Source organism: Pan paniscus, chromosome 20 (genome assembly GCF_029289425.2).
Source record: "Pan paniscus chromosome 20, NHGRI_mPanPan1-v2.0_pri, whole genome shotgun sequence".
Taxonomy (NCBI): domain Eukaryota; kingdom Metazoa; phylum Chordata; class Mammalia; order Primates; family Hominidae; genus Pan; species Pan paniscus.
The window spans coordinates 8,946,044-8,967,900 of NC_073269.2; the positions used below are offsets into that span (position 1 = coordinate 8,946,044).

The following is a 21,857-nucleotide window of genomic DNA, read 5'->3' on the forward strand; positions in this document are numbered from 1 at the left end:
CAGGCGAAGCCACCGTGCCCAGTCCACAAGCAGGCTTTTTAAAAATGCAAACCTTGGCCGGGTGCGGTGGCTGACGCCTGTAATCCCAACACTTTGGGAGGCCGAGGCGGGTGGATCACGAGGTCAGGAGTTTGAGTCCAGCCTGACCAAAATGGAGAAACCCCGTCTCTACTAAAAATACAAAATAAGCTGGGTGTGGTGGCGCACGCCTGTAGTCCCAGCTACAAGGAAGGCTGAGGCAGGAGAATTGCTTGAACCCAGGAGGCAGAGGTTGTGGTGAGCCGAGATCGCGCCACTGCACTCCAGCCTGGGCAACAAGAGTGAAACTGTCTCAAAAAAAAAAACCAAACCAAACAAACAAACAAACAAAAAATGCAAACCTGATGTCATCCCTCTTGCTCTTCACTCTTCCATGGCTCCCCAGTGCTCTCAGGGAAAAAGTCCAAGTTTCTGCCTGCAGCCCACAAAGCCTTGCCTGATCCATCCCACCAGTTCCCTGCTTTCCTGTTGTGCATTCTCCCCTAGTTCCCTTCCCACACAGACTCTCTCACGATTACTTAAGTATACTGAACTCACTGAAGCCTCAGGACCTTTGCACATGCTGTTTCTCCAACTTTGAACACCCTTCCCTCTTCCTCCATCTCACACCCAAAGTCCAGCTCCAATGTCCCCTCCTCCAGGAAGCCCTCCCTGCTCCTCTCCCCAAAGGCAGAGGATGAGGATATCTTTGGCCCAGTTCTGACCAAAGGGACTTAGAGGGTCAGTGTCAGCTTGTCCCACCCCAGCCTGGGGCCGAGGCCTCTCAGAGGTCTAATCCAGTGGTGCCCAACCTAGCACCCAGGGCATACCTGAGGAGTGAATGCAGGCCCTCTCTACCCATGCCCACCAAATGCTCCCAGTTTGCTCCCATTGGTGGGCGCTGACCTGTTGCTGGGCGTGGAAAAAACAGCCAGGACCACGGGCCGGCCCCCGAGGCTGACCACGCCCGTGACAGCCTGCAGCACGTTGAAGTAGAAATGGGAGTCTCCGGGTACAGAGCAGTTGAGCCGCGCCTTCAGGAAGGACGTCCACTGCTTCTCCAGCACGCGGGGGGAGCCTCCCACGTCGTTCTTGCACACTCGGGCCACGCGGGACACCACCACCTGGGTGTGACAGTGGACGGACAGGGGCCTGAGCTCTGTGTCCCAGGAAGGCCTGTTCACAGGCTGTGCCACTCAGCACCCAAACTGTGATGGAGGAGTCTGACCCTGGCTCTGGTGGGACCCCGGCCAGTCACCGTTCCTCTCTGGGCACCGGCTTCCCTGGCAGAAATTCCCGGTGGGAATGTCAATGATGATAATAGCAACAGTGACAACCATAATCATCACTGTTTCCACGAAGACCCACATTTTATTCTCACATCTCTTACACTCTTCCCGAGGGGGGCCTACTGATATCCCCCCATTGTACATGTGGGGACACTGATAAGAGGCACAGATAAAAGGAAGTGACCGGTCCAAGGTCACAATAGTAGTTAGTGGCAGTCTGTGCACTTCAGCACTGCCTGGTTGCCTGGATGGACGGATGAGTGGATGAGTAGATGGACGGACGATTACAATGGAGGGGTGAGTAGGTGGATGGATAAATAAATACATCTGAAGAAGGATGATAGATAATGGAAGAGATGGTGAAGGAGGACAAGGTAATCAAGCAATTGGTAGATAAGCAGATGGATGGGTGGGTGGATGGATGAACAGATGGATAGAGAGAAAGCTAGGTGAGTGGATGGATGGATGCATGGATAGGTGAATCAGTGGATGAATGAATGGATGGATAAGTGGGTGGATGGATGGATGGATGGTTGAGTTGGGTGGGTAGATGGTTGGATGGGTGAGTGGATGGATGGATGGATGGATAGGTGAGTTGGATGGGTGGATGGTTGGATGGGTGAGTGGATGGATGGATGGATGGATGGATGGATGGATGTGTGTGTGGGTGGATGGGCAGATAAATGGATGGACAGATGGGTGGGTGCATAGATGATGAGTGGGTGAATGAGATGGATGGATAGATGAGATGGAAGGGTGGATGGATTGGCAGATGGATGGATAGATGAATGATGGATGGATGGATGGGTGGGTGGATAGGTAGATGGATGGATGGATGGGTGGATGGATTGGCAGCTGGATGGATGGGATGGATGGATGGATGGATGGATGGATGGATGGATGTGTGGATGGATGGATGGATGGATGGATGGGCGGGTGGGTGGGTGTGTTGGTGGATGGGTAGATAAATGGATGGATGGGTGGATGGGATGGATGGATGGATGAATGGATGGGTGAATGGATTGGCAGATGGATGGACAGATGATGGATAGATGGATGGATAGGTGGATGGACTGATAGATGGATAGGATGGAAGGGTGGCTAGATGAATCGATGGGTGGATGGATGCATGGACAGATGGATGAGTGCATGGATGGATGGTAGTGGGTGGATGAGTGAGTGGGTGGGCAGATGAGTAGATGGATTAATGGGCTCATGAAAGTGTGGGTGGGCTGAAGAACAGACAGATGGGTAAGTGGGAGGGTGAGCAGGTAGACGGATGGACAGGGGATGAAGAATGGATAAGTGATTGTGGCTGGGTGGGTGGGTGGACAGGTGAACAGCAACAGCACCAGGTGTATCTGACTTCCAACTCAAGTCCCTCGTCAGGGCTGAGTGCTCCACGGCTGCTCCGTAGATGTCTTCAGCCTCAGGGCCTGATCATGGCTGGAAAGGAGGCCCTGGGGACCAGAAATGGAGGGCAGGACCCTCTCACCCCATGCAGGGATTCATGGATCCACCTCTGCCCCCTCACTTCGCATGATCAGAGCCTCTCAACTTCATGCCCCACTGCACCGGCCTCACCTTCTCCAGGTAGTTAAACTCCATCGCAATCTCCCGGAAGAAGAAGTAGACATGGCTGCCCCACTCCACCGCATGGACAAAGTAAGGCTCTGCAGGACAGGAGGGGTCAGAATTCAGCCCCTGACATGACAAAGGGGGTTTCTGGGGCTAAGAACTCACTGGCTTTTATGGTGAAGGGGGGACCTAGGCTGGTTACCCAGACAATATGAAACAGACTCAAAGTTTGGTATTTTGCAGGGGAAGGGAGGTCAGAAGCCTAAAATCGCTGTGTCTCTTGCTGCAAATGGCAACATCAACTATTTTTTGTTATCTTCCTCCCTCATGTGTTGAAGAGCTGAGTCCTGCTATATCTTTTCTGTGGTTCCATTTTGGGCTTCTAAGCCACCCACTTCCAGCGGGTTCTACTTTAGATCCAACTAAACTTGTTCCTCTAGCTTTCTAGTCTTCAAAAAGGCCAACAGATTCCAAAGATGTGGTGGAAATCTCCCCACCAAGCTCCTCTGGGACTCTTATTCTGGTGGGGAGATTTGATGAATGTCAGGTTCTGGGCCCTGCCAGGTCTGGGCCCACTGCCCTTCCTGGTCTCACCTTTGAACCACTTGGAGTCATGTTTCACGGTGCGCAGGGTGGGCCTGTCCCCGAGGCTGCGGTAGATGACAGCATCAATGGCTAGGAAGTCGGTAACAGTAGCTGTGAAGAGCATCCCGTCTGGATGGGGTGGGTGGGGAAGGCAGGCAAGAGATGAGACCGCAGAGGCCAGGGGCTGGGTGGGTCGAAACTCGATTTTCTGAGACTGAGTCCTGAGCCTAGGGGAGCCCCTGTCTCCAGGCTGAGCTCTGATCCCATCCAAGCCCCACCTCCATCCAAGCCCTGACCTTAACTGAGCCCCTGACCCCGGCTAAGCCCCAAACCCCGCTGAGCCTCAATCCCAGCTGAGCCCCAAACCTGGGCTGAGAGTCTGCCCATGTCACAGCTGGGACAAGTGGTCGTCCAGCTGCCTTCTAAACAACCCAGACGCTGGAGTAGAAAATGCCAGGTCTTGCCTGTGGCTGGGGCTGATCAGATGGAGGTTGGGGGGGTACTTACCAGAGAAGAGGGCAACATTGGCGTGCTTGGGGTCGTACGGGCAGCGGGCCATACCGCTGATGTTGTCTCCGACGGGCTGCAGGGTGTCTATCTGCAGGGACCATGGGGCCTGAGTGACAGATCTCCTGACCCCAACTAGCAGCCCCTGGCTCCCTCAGCCCCCCACTCCAGGGGGAATCCTGATCCACCATGGATTACTGTGTGACCTTGGCCACTCACTTAACCTCTCAGGGCCTCAGTTTACTGATCTGTAAATGGGTTTAAGAGTCAATCCCTAGTTAGACCTGTAACTGGCTCATTGCCTAAGTAGCTACGGCTTCCCTGGCCCCCTGTACAGGCCTCGTTTGGACAGCGCTGACTCCTCTTGAGCTCAGGGGGAGGAAGCAGGGAGAGTATATCCAGGAAGGCTTCCTGGAGGAGGTGACATGGCCCGGGGAAAAGCCATGGCCAGCGGAGGTCGGGCGAGCAGAGGCCTGGAGGTTGGACCTGGGGCGCAGGGAGTCTGAAGACTCACGCTGTAGTTGGCGCACACCGGGTTGAAGGCGTTGGAACCGCACACAAAGAGCGTGGACTCGTCCCGAAGGAGCAGCACCTTTACGAAGTTTCGACACTCGCCCTGAGGTGGGGACAGGAGGAAGCGGGGAGCGCGATGTGGGCGTGGTCATGGTGATGGGCGTGGCCAGAACCTGAGTTGTGTGGGTGGAGGGCCGGTCTGTTGTGGGCATGGCCAAGGCTGGGGCCCTCCTTGGGACGTGGCCAAGGCAGGGGCTGAACCTAGGACTGGCTGGGGACACGGTGCGACCCAGACAGGGAAACACTTTGTATCAGCAATGCAGGCAAGGCCAGGATGGTGGGCATTGTCAGACTGGGCATAACCATGGCAATAGCAGAGTCCTAACCTGGGATGGAGGAGAAGGATCCGCCCTGGGTGTGGTCACGGCCGATTGGGGTGGGGCATGGTCGTGACCAGAACTAACTGGGGCGTGGTGGGCACGGTTATAGCTGATTGGGGCCAAGTTGGGAGCGTGGCCAGAGCTGGTGGGGTGGGCGTGGCCTGGGCTTATTGGGGCGGGCCGGGGGCGTGGGGGGCGGCAGGACTGATAGGGGAGGGGTCGGGATGGGGACCTGATCGATTGGGTGGGGAGTGAGCTATTGGGTGGCGTGTGAACATGGCCTGGGCTTGTTGGAACGAGGCTGGGGGTGGTGGTAGGACTGACAGGGGCAGAAGTGTGGGCATAGCCTAGCCAGAACTATTTGGGGCGTGGTTATGGATAATTGTGGCTAGGTTGGAGGCCGGGCTAGGACCAATTGGGTGGGGACGTGGACGTGGCCATGGCTGTTTGGGGGTGTGGCCAGGGCTGGCAGTTGGGCGGGGCCAGGGCTGATTGGGGGTGGGTTGGGGCGTGGCCAGGGCTGGCGGAGTGGGCGTGGCCTGGTCTGATTGGGGCGGGGCATGGGTAATGCCAGGGCTGATTCGCAGGGGCCGGGACCGAGCCAGGGCCAACTCACCTCCTGTTTGCCCTTCATCCGACACACGTTTATGTCGCTGGGGTTAGATCTCCAGGTCAGCTTCTGCAGAGAGAGAGAGCTGGTGAGGGGGTACCGGGTCCCAGCAGCCCTGAGTGACCCCGCCGTGCTGGGCCGAATCCACCCAGCTCCCCGGCGCAGTGCCGCGTCCCCCTGGCCCTACCCCTCCACTCCCACCTGCACCCCTTCCTCACCCTCTGGTACCGCAGCTCCGTGGACGTGGGGGGCTCCAGCTCTATGCGGTAGAGGTTGTCCCTGGGGGAGGGGCATAGTTAGTGAGAACTGGGGGCTCCGCCACCCTCTCCCGTTCCATCCTTCCCACTGCCAATGTGGTGTGCACACGGGGGCATGCAGGGCCATGCCAATGCCTCTGACACGAGCAACTCTAGCGCCGACCACACCCCCCCAAGGGCCCCAGCAGGCCTTCATATCCTGCACTCCACCTCCTGCCCGGCACGCCCCACGGACTGCCCCCAACACCATGTCCCATGGCCTTAGGTCAGGTGCCCCACTCGGCGCCTCCCAGGCGCCCACCAGGCTCTCTCCCCTCACACCCTTGCCGAGGAAGCCGCCCTGCTCAACGTCATTGGTGACCTCGTGTAGTTAAGCCCAGGGGTCACTTCCGCATCCTCCTCATCCTCTCCAAAGCATTTGATCTGTCCGGTCTCTCTCCTTCCTGGGAAGCCCATCCCTAGAAGCCCCGTAATCTCACACTTGCTTCTCCCCACGACAGCTTCCACCTGGTACAGCCTCAATCATAGCCAGCCTGGACAGCCCAGTCCCCTCCACCCTGGTCCCCTGGATTCCATTCTCGCCCCCTCCCAGAAGCAGCCACCAGAGGGCGGGCGCGTGTGAGCACCTGAGTCAGGTCCAGTCCTTCCCCTACCTAAAACCCTCCGTGGCTCCCACCTTCCTCCGGGTCAAAGCCTAAGTCCTCCCAATGGCCCAACAGGCCCTGCACGACCTGCTCCATCCCCTCCCTGCCCTCGCCTCCTCTCTCTCTCCCCCTTGCTCATTCTGCTCGTCACACAGGCCTCCTTGCTGTCCCCAGCAATACCTGTCCCCAATGAACAGCGTCCTGTTGACCCGCAGGACTCGCTGGATGTTGAGGTCGTCAGCACCTTCTGCGGGGGTCAGGCGTCCGGGCCCGCTGCCCACAAACACGGGATAGTGGTTCAGGTCTGAGTGAGGGGGTGGAGAGGGGTGTGAGCAAGGGCTGGGGGTGAAGAGAGGGTGGCCTGAGGTCATGCCCCTTCTAGGGGTGGCTCCTGGACTGGTTGAGTCCCCCAGTGGGGGCAGCAGACCCAACTGGGAACCCAGATACTCCCACGGGACTCCACCCCCGCCCAAAGACACCCCCAGACTCACAGTCCCTGGGGGCCACGCTGAGCGGCGGCGGCTCCTCAGGAAAGAGGCCGTGGGCGCCCCCCAGTAGCAGCAGCAGAAGCAGCAGGGCCGGGCGGGGAGGGGACGCTCGCGGGGTCTGCATGGCGAGGGCCAGGCGACAGGAGGTGACGCCTGCGGGCAAGGGGCGGCGAGGTGAGCGGCCTGCAGTCCCGCTCGCGGCCACAAGACGGCGGGCGACAGCAGCAGACGCTCCTTCAAATCCCAGAAAAATTCCTCACGGGGATAATAATTAATAACAACAATAATGGCAATAATAATAATAATACACAGCACTAATTTAATTATCAGAACAACTTTATGGCCACGTGTGCGTGAAAGCCCAGGAAACGACTTCAAACAAAACTGCATTCGGTAATTTAAAACTAATAATAATTATTATAATAATAGATACAAATATCCTAAAACATATATTTAAAAATGCAATCTCAAAATACATGCATAAAAATACTTAGAATTAAAACACAAAAATATTAAACTCAAAGGCTAAAAAAAAAAAGAGTCAAAGGCTCTTGGAATTTTATAAGCCACAAGCTGGCTGTGTGTGGTGGCTCACGCCTGTAATCCCAACATTTTGGGAGGCCGAGGTGGGAGGATCATCTGAGGTCAGGAGTTCAAGACCGGCCTGCCTAACATAGCGAAACCCTGTCTCTACAAAAAAATACAAAAATTAGCCAGGTATGGTGGCCTGTGCCCGTAATCCCTGCTACTGGAGAGCTGAGGCAGGAGAATCCCTTGAACCCAGGAGGTGGAGGTTGCAGTGAGCCAAGATCGCACCACTGCACTCCAGCCTGGGCAACAGAGCAAGACTCCATCCAAAAAAAAAAAAAAAAAAGCCACAAGCTGGGAATGACAGTACTACATAACCACAGAATCACAGAATATTCCCCATGCCAAGGGCCTCTGTGACCCTGGTAGATCTGACCTCCTTCCCAAATCCAGCCTTTTCATTCTCCGCTTGCACACCTCCATGACAGGCACCTCACTACCTCTCAAGGGGGACTGCTTCCCACTCCCATTCAAGGTAACTTTGCAGAAACTTCTAGGTGTGTGGAGTGGAGACACTCTCCCATCCAGGTAATGACATGGCAGCGGAATTCACCCTCTGAACCCCCGCCCTCCATGCTGAAGGTCCCAGTTCAGAGCACCCCCTACCAGAAAGGGGTACAGTCCAGGTCCCGGAGCCCCGAATGAGAAGTTCAGCAGCCTCGACCTTCTGGGAAGTATTGGGCAAGCTCCGAGCCCATTTTCCTGTCTGAGCAGCAGGGGTATCCCCCAGCCCTGCCCTGGCCTTCTGGCTCAGGGATTCTGAGCCCCCAGAGGTGAAGGTGATTCGCGACAATCGGCCCTGGGGTGCCTGCCTCCTCCAAAAACAGGAAGACCTCGCATAGAGCGGCTGGACTTCCTCTTCACGACCCTGAGCTTCCAGGATTTGTGACTCAGCGAACACCCGGATTCCACGTGTGTTCAGGGCACGGCCCTGTTTCCTTCAGAATTTCCTTCCCTGGCTCCTCCCCTGCTCTACAGCCTCCTGTGGCTCCCAGGGACCCCTGAGTCCAGGCCCCAGCCTCTCCCTGGGATTCAAGGCCCCTGACCTCAGACCCCACTTCGGCCTACCCTCCCCTCATGCCACGGGCCTTTCTAGCCCCCTACCCCAGAACCTAACTAAGAGCCCTGTCTGCCCTGTGCCTTTAAAAAAAAATGGCTAAAATATATATAACATAAAAGCTGTCATCTTAACCATTTTCATTTAACTATTATTAGTAGTATTATTATTTGAGACAGAGTCTTGCTCTGTCGCCCAGGCTGGAGTGCAGTGGTGCCATCTCAGCTCACTGCAACCTCCACCTCCCGGGTTCAAGCGATTCTTCTCAGCCTCCCAGGTAGCTGGGACTCCAGGTGCATGCCACCATGCCCGGCTAAATTTTTTTGTATTTTTAGTACACATGGCATTTCACCATGTTGGTCAAACTGGTTTTGAACTCCTGACCTCATGCAATCCACCCACCTCGGCCTCCCAAACTGCTGGGATTACAGGTGTGAGCCACCATGCCCAGCCTCCTTCATTCTTATTATTTTTTTGAGATGGAGTCTCGCTCTGTCACCCAGGCTGGAGTGCAGTGGCATGATCTTGGTTCACAGCAATCTCTGCCTCCCAGGCTCAAGCGATCCTCCCGCCTCAACTTCCCAGGTACCTGACACCACAGCCACGTGCCACCACGCCCAGCTAATTTTTGTATTTTTAGTACAGATGGGGTTTCACCATGTTGGCCAGGCTGGTCTCGAACTCCTGACCTCAGGTGATCCACTCGCCTTGGCCTCTCAAAGCGCGAGGATTACAGGTGTGAGCCACCACGCTCGGCCACCTTTTGGTTTTTTGACAGTCGCCATCCTAATGGGTATGACATGCTGTGTCTTTCATCTTGTGTTTTATCAGAATAATATTTAATTCTAGAAACTATTTCTTTAAACATTAACAGACAGGGTCTGGCTCTGTTGCCCAGGCTGGAGTACGGTGGCACAATCACCACTCACTGCAGCCTTGAACTTCCAGGCTCAAGCAATCCTCCTGCCTCAACCTCCCGAGTAGCTGGGACCATAGGTGTGCACCACCATGCCTGACTTTTTTTTTGCCGGAGGTGGGGGACGCAGGGGAAGGTGGACAGACAGAGTCTCACTCTGTCACCCAGGCTGCGATGCAGTGGTATGATCTCGGCTCACTGCAACCTCCACCTCCCAGGTTCAAGCGATTCTCGTGTCTCAGCCTCCTGAAAAGCTGGGATTACAGGTGTGCACTGCCACGCCCGGTTAATTTTTGTATTAATTTTGTAAAGCACTTTGTGAGGCCAAGGCAAGAGGATCACTTGAGCTCAGGAGTTTGAGACCAGCCTGGGCAACATAGCGAGACACGCCCCCATAATCTCTACAGAACATAAAAAATTAACCAGGCATGGTGGCACGTGCCTGTAGTCCCAGCTACTTGTGAGGCTGAAGCAGGATGATTGCTTGAGCCCAGGAGTTCAAGAATGCAATGAGTTATAATTGGTCCACTGTACTCCAGTCTGGGCGACCGAGTGAGACCCTATCTCAAAAAAAATAAAATTAATTTAAATTAAAACAACGACAAAAAAACACCTAGCAAACACAAAGCACTTGCTAGGTGCCAGGCATTATCATAAGTACTTAAATTAACTCATTTAATCTTCACAACACCCCCAAGGGGTGAGTGCTCTTTTTTTTTTTTTTTTTTTTTTGGAGACAAGAGTCCTGTTCTGTCGCCCAGGCTGGAGTGCAATGGCGTGATCTCGGCTCACTGCAACCTCAGCTTCCCGGGTTCAAGCAATTCTCTTGTCTCAGCCTCCCGAGTAGCTGGGATCACAAGTGCCCACCACCATACCCGGCTAATTTTTGTATTTTTAGTAGGGATAAGGTTTCACCATATTGGCCAGGCTGGTTTTGAACTCCTGACCTCAGGTGATCCACCCGCCTCGGCCTCCCAAAGTGCTGGGATTACAGGCATGAGCCACTGCCCCCGGCCAATTTTTGTATTTTTAGTAGGGATAAGGTTTCACCATATTGGCCAGGCTGGTCTTGAACTCCTGACCTCAGGTGATCCACTCGCCTCGGCCTCCCAAAGTGCTGGGATTACAGTTGTGAGCCACGATGCCCGGTGGGCCCTTAACTGTTTTTAAGTACACACAGTTCACTAGCATTAAGAACATCCACATAATTGTGCACCCATCACCACCACCATCTCCAGAACTTTCTCGACTTCCCAAGCTGAAATTCTGTCCCCATGAAACACTCACTCCTCACCCCCCTCCCCAGCCCCTGGCACCTCCCATGCTACTGTCTGGGTGAACCTGATGACTCTAGGGACTTCCTAGGAGTGGGTCACACGGTGTTTGTCCTTGCGTGTCTGGCTCTCTCACTGAGCGTGATTGCCTCAAGATGCATCCACACTGTGACCTGTGTCAGGGTTTCCTTCCCTTTTTTTTTTTTCTTGTTTTGAGACAGTCTCGCTCTGTCTCCCAGGCTGGAGTGCAGTGGCACGATCTCAGCTCACTGCAACCTCCGCCTCCCGGGTTCAAGCGATTCTCCTTTCTCAGCCTCCCAGGTAGCTGGGACTCCAGGTGCACGCCACCACGCCCGGCTAATTTTTTTTTTGTATTTTTAGTATACATGGGGTTTCACCATGTTGGTCAGGCTGGTCTTGAACTCCTGACCTCATGCAATCCACACACCTCGGCCTCCCAAAGTGCTGGGATTACAGGTGTGAGCCTCCATGCCCAGCCTCCTTCATTCTTATTATTTTTTTGAGATGGAGTCTCGCTCTGTCACCCAGGCTGGAGTGCAGTGGCATGATCTTGGTTCACCGCAATCTCCACCTCCTGGGTTCAAGCGATCTTCCCGCCTCAGCCTCCCGAGTACCTGGGACCACAGGCGGGTGCCACCATGCCTGGCTAATTTTTGTAATTTTAGTACAGACAGAGATTCACCATATTGCCCAGGCGGGTCTCGAACTCCTGACCTCAGGTGATCCACCCACCTTGGCCTCCCAAAGTGCGAAGATTACAGGTGTGAGCCACCACACCCGGCTATCTTCCAGTTTTTTGACAGTAGCCATCCTAATTGGTGTGATATGGTCTGTCTTTCATCTTGTGGTTTTTTTTTTTTTTTTTTTGAGACGGAGTCTTGCTCTGTCCCGCAGGCTAGAGTGCAGTGGCACAATCTCGGCTCACTGCAAGCTCCGCCTCCCGGGTTCATGCCATTCTCCTGCCTCAGCCTCCCCAGTAGCTGGGACTACAGGCTCCCGCCACCACCACGCCCAGCTAATTTTTTGTATTTTTTAGTAGAGACGGGGTTTCACCATGTTAGCCAGGATGGTCTCTATCTCCTGACCTCGTGATCCACCCACCTCGGCCTCCCAAAGTGCTGGGATTACATGTGTGAGCCACCACGCCCGGCCTCATCTTGAGTTTTATCAGAACAATATTTAACTCTAGAAACTATTTCTTTAAACATTGTTTTAAGAGACAGGGTCTGGCTCTGTTGCCCAGGCTGGAGTACAGTGGCACAATCACCACTCACTGCAGCCTTGAACTTCCGGACTCAAGCAATCCTCCTGCCTCAGCCTCTCGAGTAGCTGGGACCATAGGTGTGCACCACCATGCCTGGGTTTTTTTTTTTTTTTTTTGGGCAGTGGGGAGGGAGCCGGGGAGGGGGAAAAGATTCTCACTCTGTGGCCCAGGCTGGAGTGCAGTGGCTCACTACCGGCTCACTACAACCTCCACCACCCAGGTTCAAGCGATTCTCGTGTGTCAGCCTCCTGAGAAGCTGGGATTACAGGAGTGCACTGCCATGCCCAGTTAATTTTTGTATTAATTTTGTAAAACACTTTGGGAGGCCAAAGCAAGAGGACTGCTTGAGCTCAGTTTGAGACCAGCCTGGGCAACATAGTGAGACACCCCCTCACAATTCCTACAGGAAATAAAAAATTAACCAGGCGTGGTGGCACATGCCTGTAGTCCCAGTTACTTGTGAGGCTGAAGCAGGAGGATGGCTTGAGCCCAAGAGTTCAGGAATGCAATGAGTTATGATTGGTCCACTGTACTCCAGTCTGGGCAACCACGTGAGACCCTGTCTCAAAAAAATAAAATAACAACAGGCCGGGCGCCGTGGCTCACGCCTGTAATCCCAGCACTTTGGGAGGCCAAGGCAGGCGGATCACGAGGTCAGGAGATAGAGACCATCCTGGCTAACACGGTGAAACCCCGTCTCTACTAAAAACACACAAAAAAATTAGCTGGGCATGGTGGCAGGTGCCTATAATCCTAGCTACTCGGGAGGCTGAGGTAGGAGAATGGCATTAACCCGAGAGGCGGAGCTTGCAGTGAGCCGAGATCGCGCCACTGCACCCCATCCTGGGCGACAGAGCGAGACTCTGTCTCAAAAAAACAACAACAACAAAACACCCAGCAAACACAAAGCACTTGCTAGGTGCCAGGCATTGTCATAAGTACTTAAATTAACTCATTTAATCTTCACAACACCCCCAAGGGGTGAGTGCTTTTTTTTTTTTTTTTTTTTTTTTGGAGACAGAGTCTTGCTCTGTGGCCCCAGGCTGGAGTACAGTGGCACAATCTCAGCTCATTGCAACCTCGGCTTCCCAGGTTCAAGCAATTCTCCTGCCTCAGCCTCCCGAGTAGCTGGGATTACAGGCATGTACCACCACACCCAGCTAATTTTTGTATTTTTAGTAGAGATGGGGTTTCACCATGTTGCCTAGGCTGGTTTCGAACTCCTGGCCTCAAGTGACCCACCCTCCTCAGCCTCCCCAAGTGCTGGGATTACAGGTGTGAGCCACCGCACCTGGCCTGGTGAGTTCTCTTAATAGGCCCCTTATACAGACAGAGAAACTGAGGCACAGAAAGGTAAAGTCATTTGCCCAAAGTCAGGGATCAGCGGAGCCCACAGATCCTGCTCCATTTTACTTATTTTGATAATAACACACAACTGAACCCCAAATGTTTACTGCGGGGAGTCCAGGCCACTTCACAACGAACCCCATCTACTTAGCTTCAGTTTACCCCCTCGATCTGGGGTTACCCGAGGCCTGTGCGCCTCCCCCTATCCCCAAGACCATCTGCTTCTCTCCGTGAAACTCGAGGAGCCTCTGCCAGCAGCCGCTCGGCGCCTGCCTGCTCAGAAGCGGCCCCACCACCTGCCACGCTGCGGCTGCCGGACACCTGGTCACAGGGAGCCACGGGGCTGGCGGGTGCGCCCCGAGGCGTGCGGGGTTCTCCGGGGCACCCGTGCACCCACATGTCTGCGTGCCCCGGGGGTTGGGGGGCTCCTGCCTGCAACCCTGGGGACTTGCATGTACTCTGTGGGGGCGCCTTGTTGGGGAGAGGGGCCACAAAGCAACAGCTCCCTCCAGGAGGCCCCCGGCTGTCACTCCAGCTCTGCAAACATGAGCCCACTGCGCAGATGTGGAAACTGAAGCTCAGGAATGGAAACGTCCTCGGGGACCCCCTAGTTTAGCTCTTCGTCCTGGGAGCTCTGTCCTCTGGCGACCCCCATGCCCCACACTCGCCAGCCTCACTCCCAGCTTTCTGTCCCGCCTTGCACCCCCCTCAACCGCCAGCTCTCCGTCTCTCTTTTCCCTCGACTCACGCCCCTCTTGGGCGGCCTTGTACGCTCCTGGGTCCCGAAACCCCGTCTATATCCGATGACACCCACCGTCCTGACTGTAGCCAGGCCTCCCCCAGCTCCGGATTCGGGGTTCAACTTCCCCTCAGCCGCTCCAGGCACGGGGCTCATGAAGTCTCACCCTCAGCCATACGGGGCACGACCCCAGAACCGCGCCGCCCTAGCTACTGTCACCCCGTCATGGGCCTCAATTTCCTGGGGGAACTCTCCCCCAACCTTCTCTCCTCCAGGCCAGCGCGTCTGGGCTGTTCTTGGCCCCTGAGGCTTCGGTGTAAGTTTTAGGATCCGGTTGTGAGTTCCAAGACAAACAACAGATAAAACAAAAACCCTAATGGGGTTCTCGCTGGAGTGGCACTGAGGCTACCGATCCAATCGGGGTCAACGGATGGTCGATGTCCCCCGACCCGGCCCCACTTCTGCGTCCTCCGTCTCACCTGATAGCTTAGGACACAACTGGAGCTCATCCTGACTTCCCCGCCACACCCCATTCCACCAGCCTCACAGCCAGCATTAGCCACTCCTGCGGCCTCTGCCTTCGAGTCTACGCAGAACTCTCACCGCTTCCCGTCCATGCCGTGGCCACTCACATCCCCGCCTGCCTGGCCCAGCTCAGCCCAGCCCAGTCCCCTCCGCCCTGATCCCCAGGCTGTCCTTCCCGAAACAGCCACCAGAGGACGCCTCTGAGCACATGAGTCAGGTCCCGTCTCTCCTCTGCCCTTACCCCTCCATGGCTCCCACCTGCCTCGGGGTCAAAGCCGGGGTCTTCCCTGCAGCCCACAAGGCCCTGTACGACCTGCCCCATGCCCTGTCTACCCTCTCCTCCTCCCTCTCTCCCACTCATCACTTGGCTCCAGCCACACGGGCCTCCTTGCTGTTCCTCCAACAGGCCAGGCATGGTCCTGCCCTAGGGCCTTACCCCAGGCTGTGCTCTCTGCTTTGGGAATTCCCCCAGATACACACACAACTCACTTCCTCACTTCAGGTCATCTAAGAGAGGCTCCCCTTGGACCTTCCTGGAACCCAGACGCCTCCGCCCTCCCCACTTTATGCCCTCCTCTCCTCCCCCATCACACGCAGGCCCGTGTGCTGCTGGGAGTGTGGGTCTGGGAACAGCTGTGTGGGCACCACTGTCAGAAATGCAGAATCCCAGGACCAGGCCCGCTCACCCAGGCCTGCACCTGATCAAGATCCTGCAGGGATCCACGTGCATCACAAACTCTGAGAGGTGCAGCTTCATGCATGGATTCCCCAAATAAAATAATCACCTGGGGCCGGGCACGGTGGCTCACGCCTGTAATCCCAGCACTTTGGGAGGCCGAGGCAGGTGGATCACAAGGTCAGGAGTTTGAGACCAGCCTGGTCAATATTGTGAAACCCCGTCTCTACTAAAAATAGAAAAATCAGCTGGGCGCAGTGGCATGCACCTGTAGTCCCAGCTACTCAGGAGGCTGAGACAGGAGAATCGCTTGAACTCGGGAGGCGGAGGTCGCAGTGAGCTGAGATTGCACCACTGCACTCCAGCCTGGGCGACAGAGCGACACTCCATCTCAAAAAATAAAAAAGAAAAAGAAAAAGAAAAAAGTAATGAGGCTGGACATGGTGAGCCACGCCTGTAAGCCCAACACTTTGGGAGGCCAAGGGTTGGGGGGTGGATCACCTGAGGTCAGGAGTTCAAGACCAGCCTGGCCAAGATGGTGAAACCCCGTCTTTACTAAAAATATGAAAAATGAGCCGGGCGTGGTGGCACGTGCCTATAATCCCAGCTACTCGGGAGGCTGAGGCAGGAGAATTGCTTGAACCCGGGAGGCAGAGGTTGCAGTGAACTGAGATCGTGCCACCGCACTCCAGCCTGGGCGACACAGCAAAACTACACCTCAAAAAACATAATAATAATAAAACAATAATAATAATAAATAAATAAATAAATGAAACAATCACCCACCTATGGGACTGTTCAGAGCCCATCTATCTGGCCGCACCGGAAGCCCCTTGAGGCAGGGCGGGTGTGTCTAGGCAAATGACCGGTGCCCCCACACCACTGGAACTCAATAATTGCTGGTTGGGCTGGGCGTGGTGTCTCATGCCTGTAATCCCAGCGCTTTGGGAGGCCAAGGTGGGAGGATCACTTGAGCTCAGGTGTTTGAGACCAGCCTGGACAACATAGAAAGACCCCATCTCTACAAAAAATGCAAAAATTAGCTGGGCGTGGTGATGTGTGCCTGTGGTCCCAGCTACTTGGGAGGCTGAGGTGGGAGGATCGCTTGAGCCCAGGAGGTTGAGGGCGCAGTGAGCTGCCATTGCCCCACTGCACTCTGAGTGACACAGCAAGGCCCTGTCTCAAATAAAATAAAATAAAAGTAATTGCTTGTTGGGATGGTGACTCACGCCTGTAATCCCAGCACTTTGGAAGGCTGAGGTGGGTGGATCACCTGGGGTCGGGAGTTCAAGACCAACCTGGCCAACATGGTGAAACCCCTTCTCTACTAAAAATAAAAATATTAGCCAGGCGTGGTGGTGCCCGCCTGTAATCCCAAGCTACTCGGGAGACTGAGGCAGGAGAATCACTTGAACCCAGGAGGCGGAGGTTGCAGTGAGCAGAGATTGCGCCATTGCCTGGGCAACAGAGTGAGACTCTGTCAAAAAAAAAAAAAAAAACCCCAGTGAACCAGGGGCACCATCGACAAGCCATCCTGCCCCGCCCTGCTCAGCCCAATCTCACTGGCTGGTTGGGGAAACTGAGGCCCGGACAGAAAACATCGGCAGCTGAAGAAGTCCCAGAAGAAGAGCTTTGGCTCCAGAACCGCACAGCCCAGGTTCAAACCCCGGCTCTGCCTCAGCTGTTTGACCGCAGACAGTCACTTCCCTTCTCCAGGCTTCAGTTTCCCCATCTCTGTACACTGGGTGATTTAAAATTCAACTAAAGCACCTCCATGAGGAAGAAAGAGTGTAATCTGAACCAATGTGCGGCAGGTGAAATATATTTTTTTCTACATTTTTTTGTTTCCTGATAGCTGGTCTGTAGCTAAAATTCTTTTTTTTTTTTTGAGATGGAGTCTCACTCTTTTTGTCCAGGCTGGAGCGCAGTGGTGCGATCTTGACTCACTGCAACCTCCACCTCCCGGGTTCAAGCGATTCTCCTGCCTCAGCCTCCCAAGTAGCTGGGACTACAGGCACCCGCCACCATGACTGGCTAAATTTTTTCGTCTTTTTAATAGAGAGAAAGTTTCACCATGTTTGGCCAGTCTGGTCTTGAACTTCTGACCTCAGGTGATCCGCCTGCCTCAGCCTCCCAAAGTGCTGGGATGACAGGCGTGAGCCACCGTGCCTGGCCCTTTTTTTTTTTTTTTCTTTTTTGCCTGAGCAGGGAAGTTTTACTTTCAATCTACCTTGAATCCTTCTTACTTCCAGAAGCTGGCTTGGTCCCTGGCTCTGTCCCAGGGGTACTTCCTAGCCTGGGTATTGAGCTGTCCTTCAAGGGCAATGCCCACTCTCCTCTCTGACCCCAGCACCACCACCAAGCCATCCCTTTACTGCATATCCCAAGCTCAGCTCTGACCCTGCCACTCCCCTGCTCAAAGGCCTACCATGGCTCCCCAGCACCCCACAGAAGAAGAACCAATTTTGTTTGTTTGTTTGTTTTGAGATGGAGTCTCACTCTGTCGCCCAGGCTGGAGTGCAGTGGCACGATCTTGGCTCACTGCAAGCTCCGCCTTCTGGGTTCACGCCAATCTCCTGCCTCAGCCTCCCGAGCAGCTGGGACTACAGGCGCCCGCCATCGCACCCAGCTAATTTTTTGTATTTTTAGTAGAGACGGGGTTTCACCATGGTCTCGATCTCCTGACCTCGTGATCCGCCTGCCTCGGCCTCCCAAAGTGCTAGGATTACAGGCGTGAGCCACCGCGCCCGGCCTAGAACCAATTTTTTTTATACCTCAGTGTTCAAGGACACCTCCCACCCTGGGAATAACTTGAAGCTTCTTCTTGCCCTCACCTACTATCAGGCATTTCCAGCCCCTCCCTGCAGACCTTGGCTCAGGCTGTCCCCTCTGCTGGGGAACCTTTTTAGCCTCCTCAAGGCCCAGCTGCCCTCCCAACCAGCCAGACATAGTAACCTCACGCTCTGTCCTCCAAGCCCTACAGCTGACTCCTGCTTACCAGTCAAGGCCATGCATGCGTGTCCCCCACTCCAGGAAGCCTTCTCTGACTGCCCTGGCTGGGCCTCAGTTTCCCTGGGTTCCCCCAGCCACAACCACCCTGCCCTCAACCACTCAACCGCCAACTTGGAAGCAACTGCATCCAGCTCTGGCGCCCTGTACCCCAAATTGGAAGTCATTTACTTACTCATTGGATTAATAATTATTTGGCACCAGCTGTATACCAGACACATGTGTTCAGGCATGGGGACACAGCTGTGACCGAGACAGCTACAAAGCCCTACCCTTATGGGGCTCCCAGTCCCGTGGGGAGACGGGGGTACACTACACACGTTAACCAATATCGGAACTCGATAGCTTCTGACAATAATAAGCACGACCATAAAAACATGAGGAATGATTAGAGGAGGGGACATTTGAGCTGAGGCCTGAAGTTCGAAGGGGAGACCTCGTGACAAGGTGAGGAAGGTGCTCCAAGGGGAAGGAACTGCAGAGGAAAAAGCGTGGAGACTGAGACCACTAAAGGAAGAGACAGAAGGTCAAGGTGGATGGGGAGGCTGGCACAGCACAGAAAGGACTCCTGGGGCTCTCCCCTTCACTCAGACACGACACTCAGCCTCATTTCTTGTTTGTTTCTAAGGACAGGGTCTTGCTCTGTTGCCCAGGCTGAGTACAGTGGTGCCGTCATAGCTCACTGCAGTCTCAACCTCCCAGGTTCAAGCAATCCTCCTGTCTCAGCCTCCCCAGTAAGCTGGGATCATAGGTGTGCATCACCATGCCCAGCTCATTTTTGTACTTTTTGTAGAGACAGGGTTTCGCTATGTTGCCCAGGCTGGTCTTGAACTCTTGGTCTCAAGTGATCCTGCCACCTCGGCCTCCCAATCTGCTGGGATTACAGGCATGAGCCACTGTGCCCTGCCAGCATCTTTTCTTTTGCTGTTGTCCATAAAATAAAGACACTAGCTCAGGGCCTGGCACACAGGCATTCACTTTAGGTTAAGTGACCTTACTGTGTGACCTTAGGCCAGCTACACGCCCTCTCTGGGCTTCTCTGTTCCAAGATGACAGTGATCCCAGGCAGGCTTGAAGCCTCCGTTTCTCCATCTGCCACAGCACAAGGGACGAGGGCGGGATGTCTGTCTCCAGTTCCATACAAGGAGCTCCCTATCGTCCGGGCCGCCCCAGGATTCTGGCTCCGGGGCCAGCATCCCTCGGGGGATCGAGTAACCTGGTCCCGGCAGCCGGGCCCCAGGGCCGTCCAGGTCTGGTTACGGGCTCTGCTTACAGCTGCCCCTCCAGCTGCCTCGGTCGCCCCCATCACAGCCCAGCCAGGCTCTGGGGCTGTCTAGGAACTTGGCAGGAAGGCTGGAGGGAGTCCCTGGGGCCCAGGCATGAGGGGTGGGGCAGAAGAGAGAGGCCCCCGTGTCCCCCATCCTACTGGATGTCGGTTAACTCATCCCTGCCCAGCCTGGGAGGCAGCCTATGAGCCTCCCCTCCACTTTTTTTTTTTTTTTTTTTCTGAAGCAGTCTCGCTGGTGTTGCCCAGGCTAGAGTGCAGTGGCATAATCTAGGCGCACTGCAACCTCCACCTTCCGGGTTCAAGCGATTCTCCTGCCTCAGCCTTCTGAGTAGCTGGAATTACAGGTGCATGCCACCACACCTGGCTAATTTTTGTATTTTTAGTACAGATGGGGTTTCACCATGATGGCCAGGCTGGTCTTGAACTCCTGACCTCAGGTGATCCGCCCAAGTCGGCCTCCTAAGGTGCTGGGATTACAGGTGTGAGCCACTGCGCCCGTCCTAAGCTACTGCGCCCGGCCTCCTCTCCACTCTTTTTTTTTTTTTTTGAGACAGAGTCTAGCTCTGTCGCCCAGGCTGGAGTGCAGTGGTGCGATCTCGGCTCACTGCAAGCTCCGCCTCCCGGGTTCACGCCATTCTCCTGCCTCAGCCTCCCGAGTAGCTGGGACTACAGGCACTCGCCACACACGTCTGGCTAATTTTTTGTATTTTTAGTAGAGACGGGGTTTCACCATGTTAGCCAGGATGGTCTCGATCTCCTGACCTCGTGATCCGCCCACCTCGGCCTCCCAAAGTGCTGGGATTACAGGCGTGAGCCACTGCGCCCAGCCTCCCCTCCACTCTTGACCTTCCCTCCTGAGTCCTCAGTTCTCAGAGCCTCAGTTTCCCCATCAGCGAACCAAGCATGATAACCATCCACATCAGCTTCTCATGAGGGGTAAATGAGCAACCCATGATAGGTGCTTAATTAACTGTCGTGACTGCTGTGTTGCCTTGGGTTAGAACCCTCCCATCTCTGAGCTTGTTTCCTCCTCTGAAAGATGAGGATAAAAATATTGGCTCCACAAGGGCAGGGGTCTGTCTCAGTTACTGCTGTGACCCCAGTGCCCAGCATGGGGCCTGGCACACAGTAGGTGCTCAACAAATCAGCTGAACGAATGTCCCAGCAAGAACCCCCACTTATAAAATAGTTCCAAGGAGGCTGGGCGAGGTGGCTCACACCTGTGATCCCAGTACTTTGGGAGACTGAGGCAGGAGGATCTCTTGAGGCCAGTTCAAGACCAGACGGGGCAACACAGCCAGACCCCATCTCTAAAAAATAATAATAATAATTAGCTGAGTGTGGTGCGACATGCTACTTGGGAGGCTGAGGTGGGAGGATCACTAGGGCCCAGGAGGTCAAGGCTACAGTGAGCTGTGACGGCCTCACTGCACTCCAGCTGGACGACAGAGTGAGAGCCCTGACTTAAATAATAATACTAATGATAATAATAATAATAATTTAAAAATAAAATAGTTGGCCAGGCGCGGTATCTCACGCCTGTAATCTCGACACTGGGAGGCCGAGGCGGGCAGATCACCTGAGGTCAGGAGTTCGAGACCAGCCTGGCCAACATGATGAACCCCCCGTCTCTACTAAAAATACAAAAATTAGCCGGGCATGGTGGTGGGCGCCTGTAATCCCAGCTACTTGGGAGGCTGAGGCAGGAGAATCGCTTGAACCTGGGAGGCGGAGGATACAGTGAGCTGAGATTGCACCATTGCACTCCAGCCTGGGTGACAGTAAGACTCCGTCTCAAATAAATAAATAAATTAATTAATTAATTAAAATAGTTGCAAGGATATGTTCATTCCAGACTTCTTAAACACCTACTGTGCACCAATATGGCTGGAGACTCAGCCATGCTCAGGGTTGTGCGTGTCCAGGGCTTGGCACAGAGCCCTGCATGCAGGAAGCACTCAATTAATGCCGAGTGTCTCTTTTGCAAAGGATGGGACTCTACCCTGAGCCGCCTTCCACATTCAACTCACAGCAGGCCGGGAGAGAAGGAATTCAAGATCAGATTTAGGAAGACTGCACCTACTATGCGCCATGCTTTTCCCACATATGAACTTATTTCTTGCCGGCATCAACCCTCAGAGACCAGCACCCTCATCTCTGTTTGCAGATGGAAAAACTGAAGCTCAGAGAGGTTAAGCCATTTTGCTGAGGTCACATAACACATAAGGGTGCCATGGATGCAAACGTGATCTTGCTTCTTGCTGACATTTTTTTTTTTTTTGAG

General features: G+C 54.6%; 1 protein-coding gene across 2 annotated transcripts in view; it reads right to left on the bottom strand.

Moving 5' to 3' along the window:
- The window catches only part of SEMA6B (semaphorin 6B), a 38,462-nt gene that overhangs the window by 8,928 nt on the left and 7,677 nt on the right, over positions 1-21,857 (bottom strand). Inside the window, exons 1-10 of one of the 2 annotated variants that reach the window (XM_034946721.4) lie at positions 8,064-8,298; positions 6,873-7,022; positions 6,562-6,685; positions 5,699-5,759; positions 5,487-5,549; positions 4,492-4,593; positions 3,978-4,068; positions 3,480-3,599; positions 2,892-2,980; positions 925-1,142 (exon numbers count right to left, since the gene is read on the bottom strand). In XM_034946721.4, the coding sequence (XP_034802612.2) occupies positions 925-1,142; positions 2,892-2,980; positions 3,480-3,599; positions 3,978-4,068; positions 4,492-4,593; positions 5,487-5,549; positions 5,699-5,759; positions 6,562-6,685; positions 6,873-6,993 (989 nt within the window). In that variant the 5' untranslated portion in view covers positions 6,994-7,022; positions 8,064-8,298. Of the gene's footprint in view, positions 1-924; positions 1,143-2,891; positions 2,981-3,479; positions 3,600-3,977; positions 4,069-4,491; positions 4,594-5,486; positions 5,550-5,698; positions 5,760-6,561; positions 6,686-6,872; positions 7,023-8,063; positions 8,299-21,857 lie in introns of those variants that run through there. The other variant, XM_034946720.3, reaches the window with a different exon arrangement.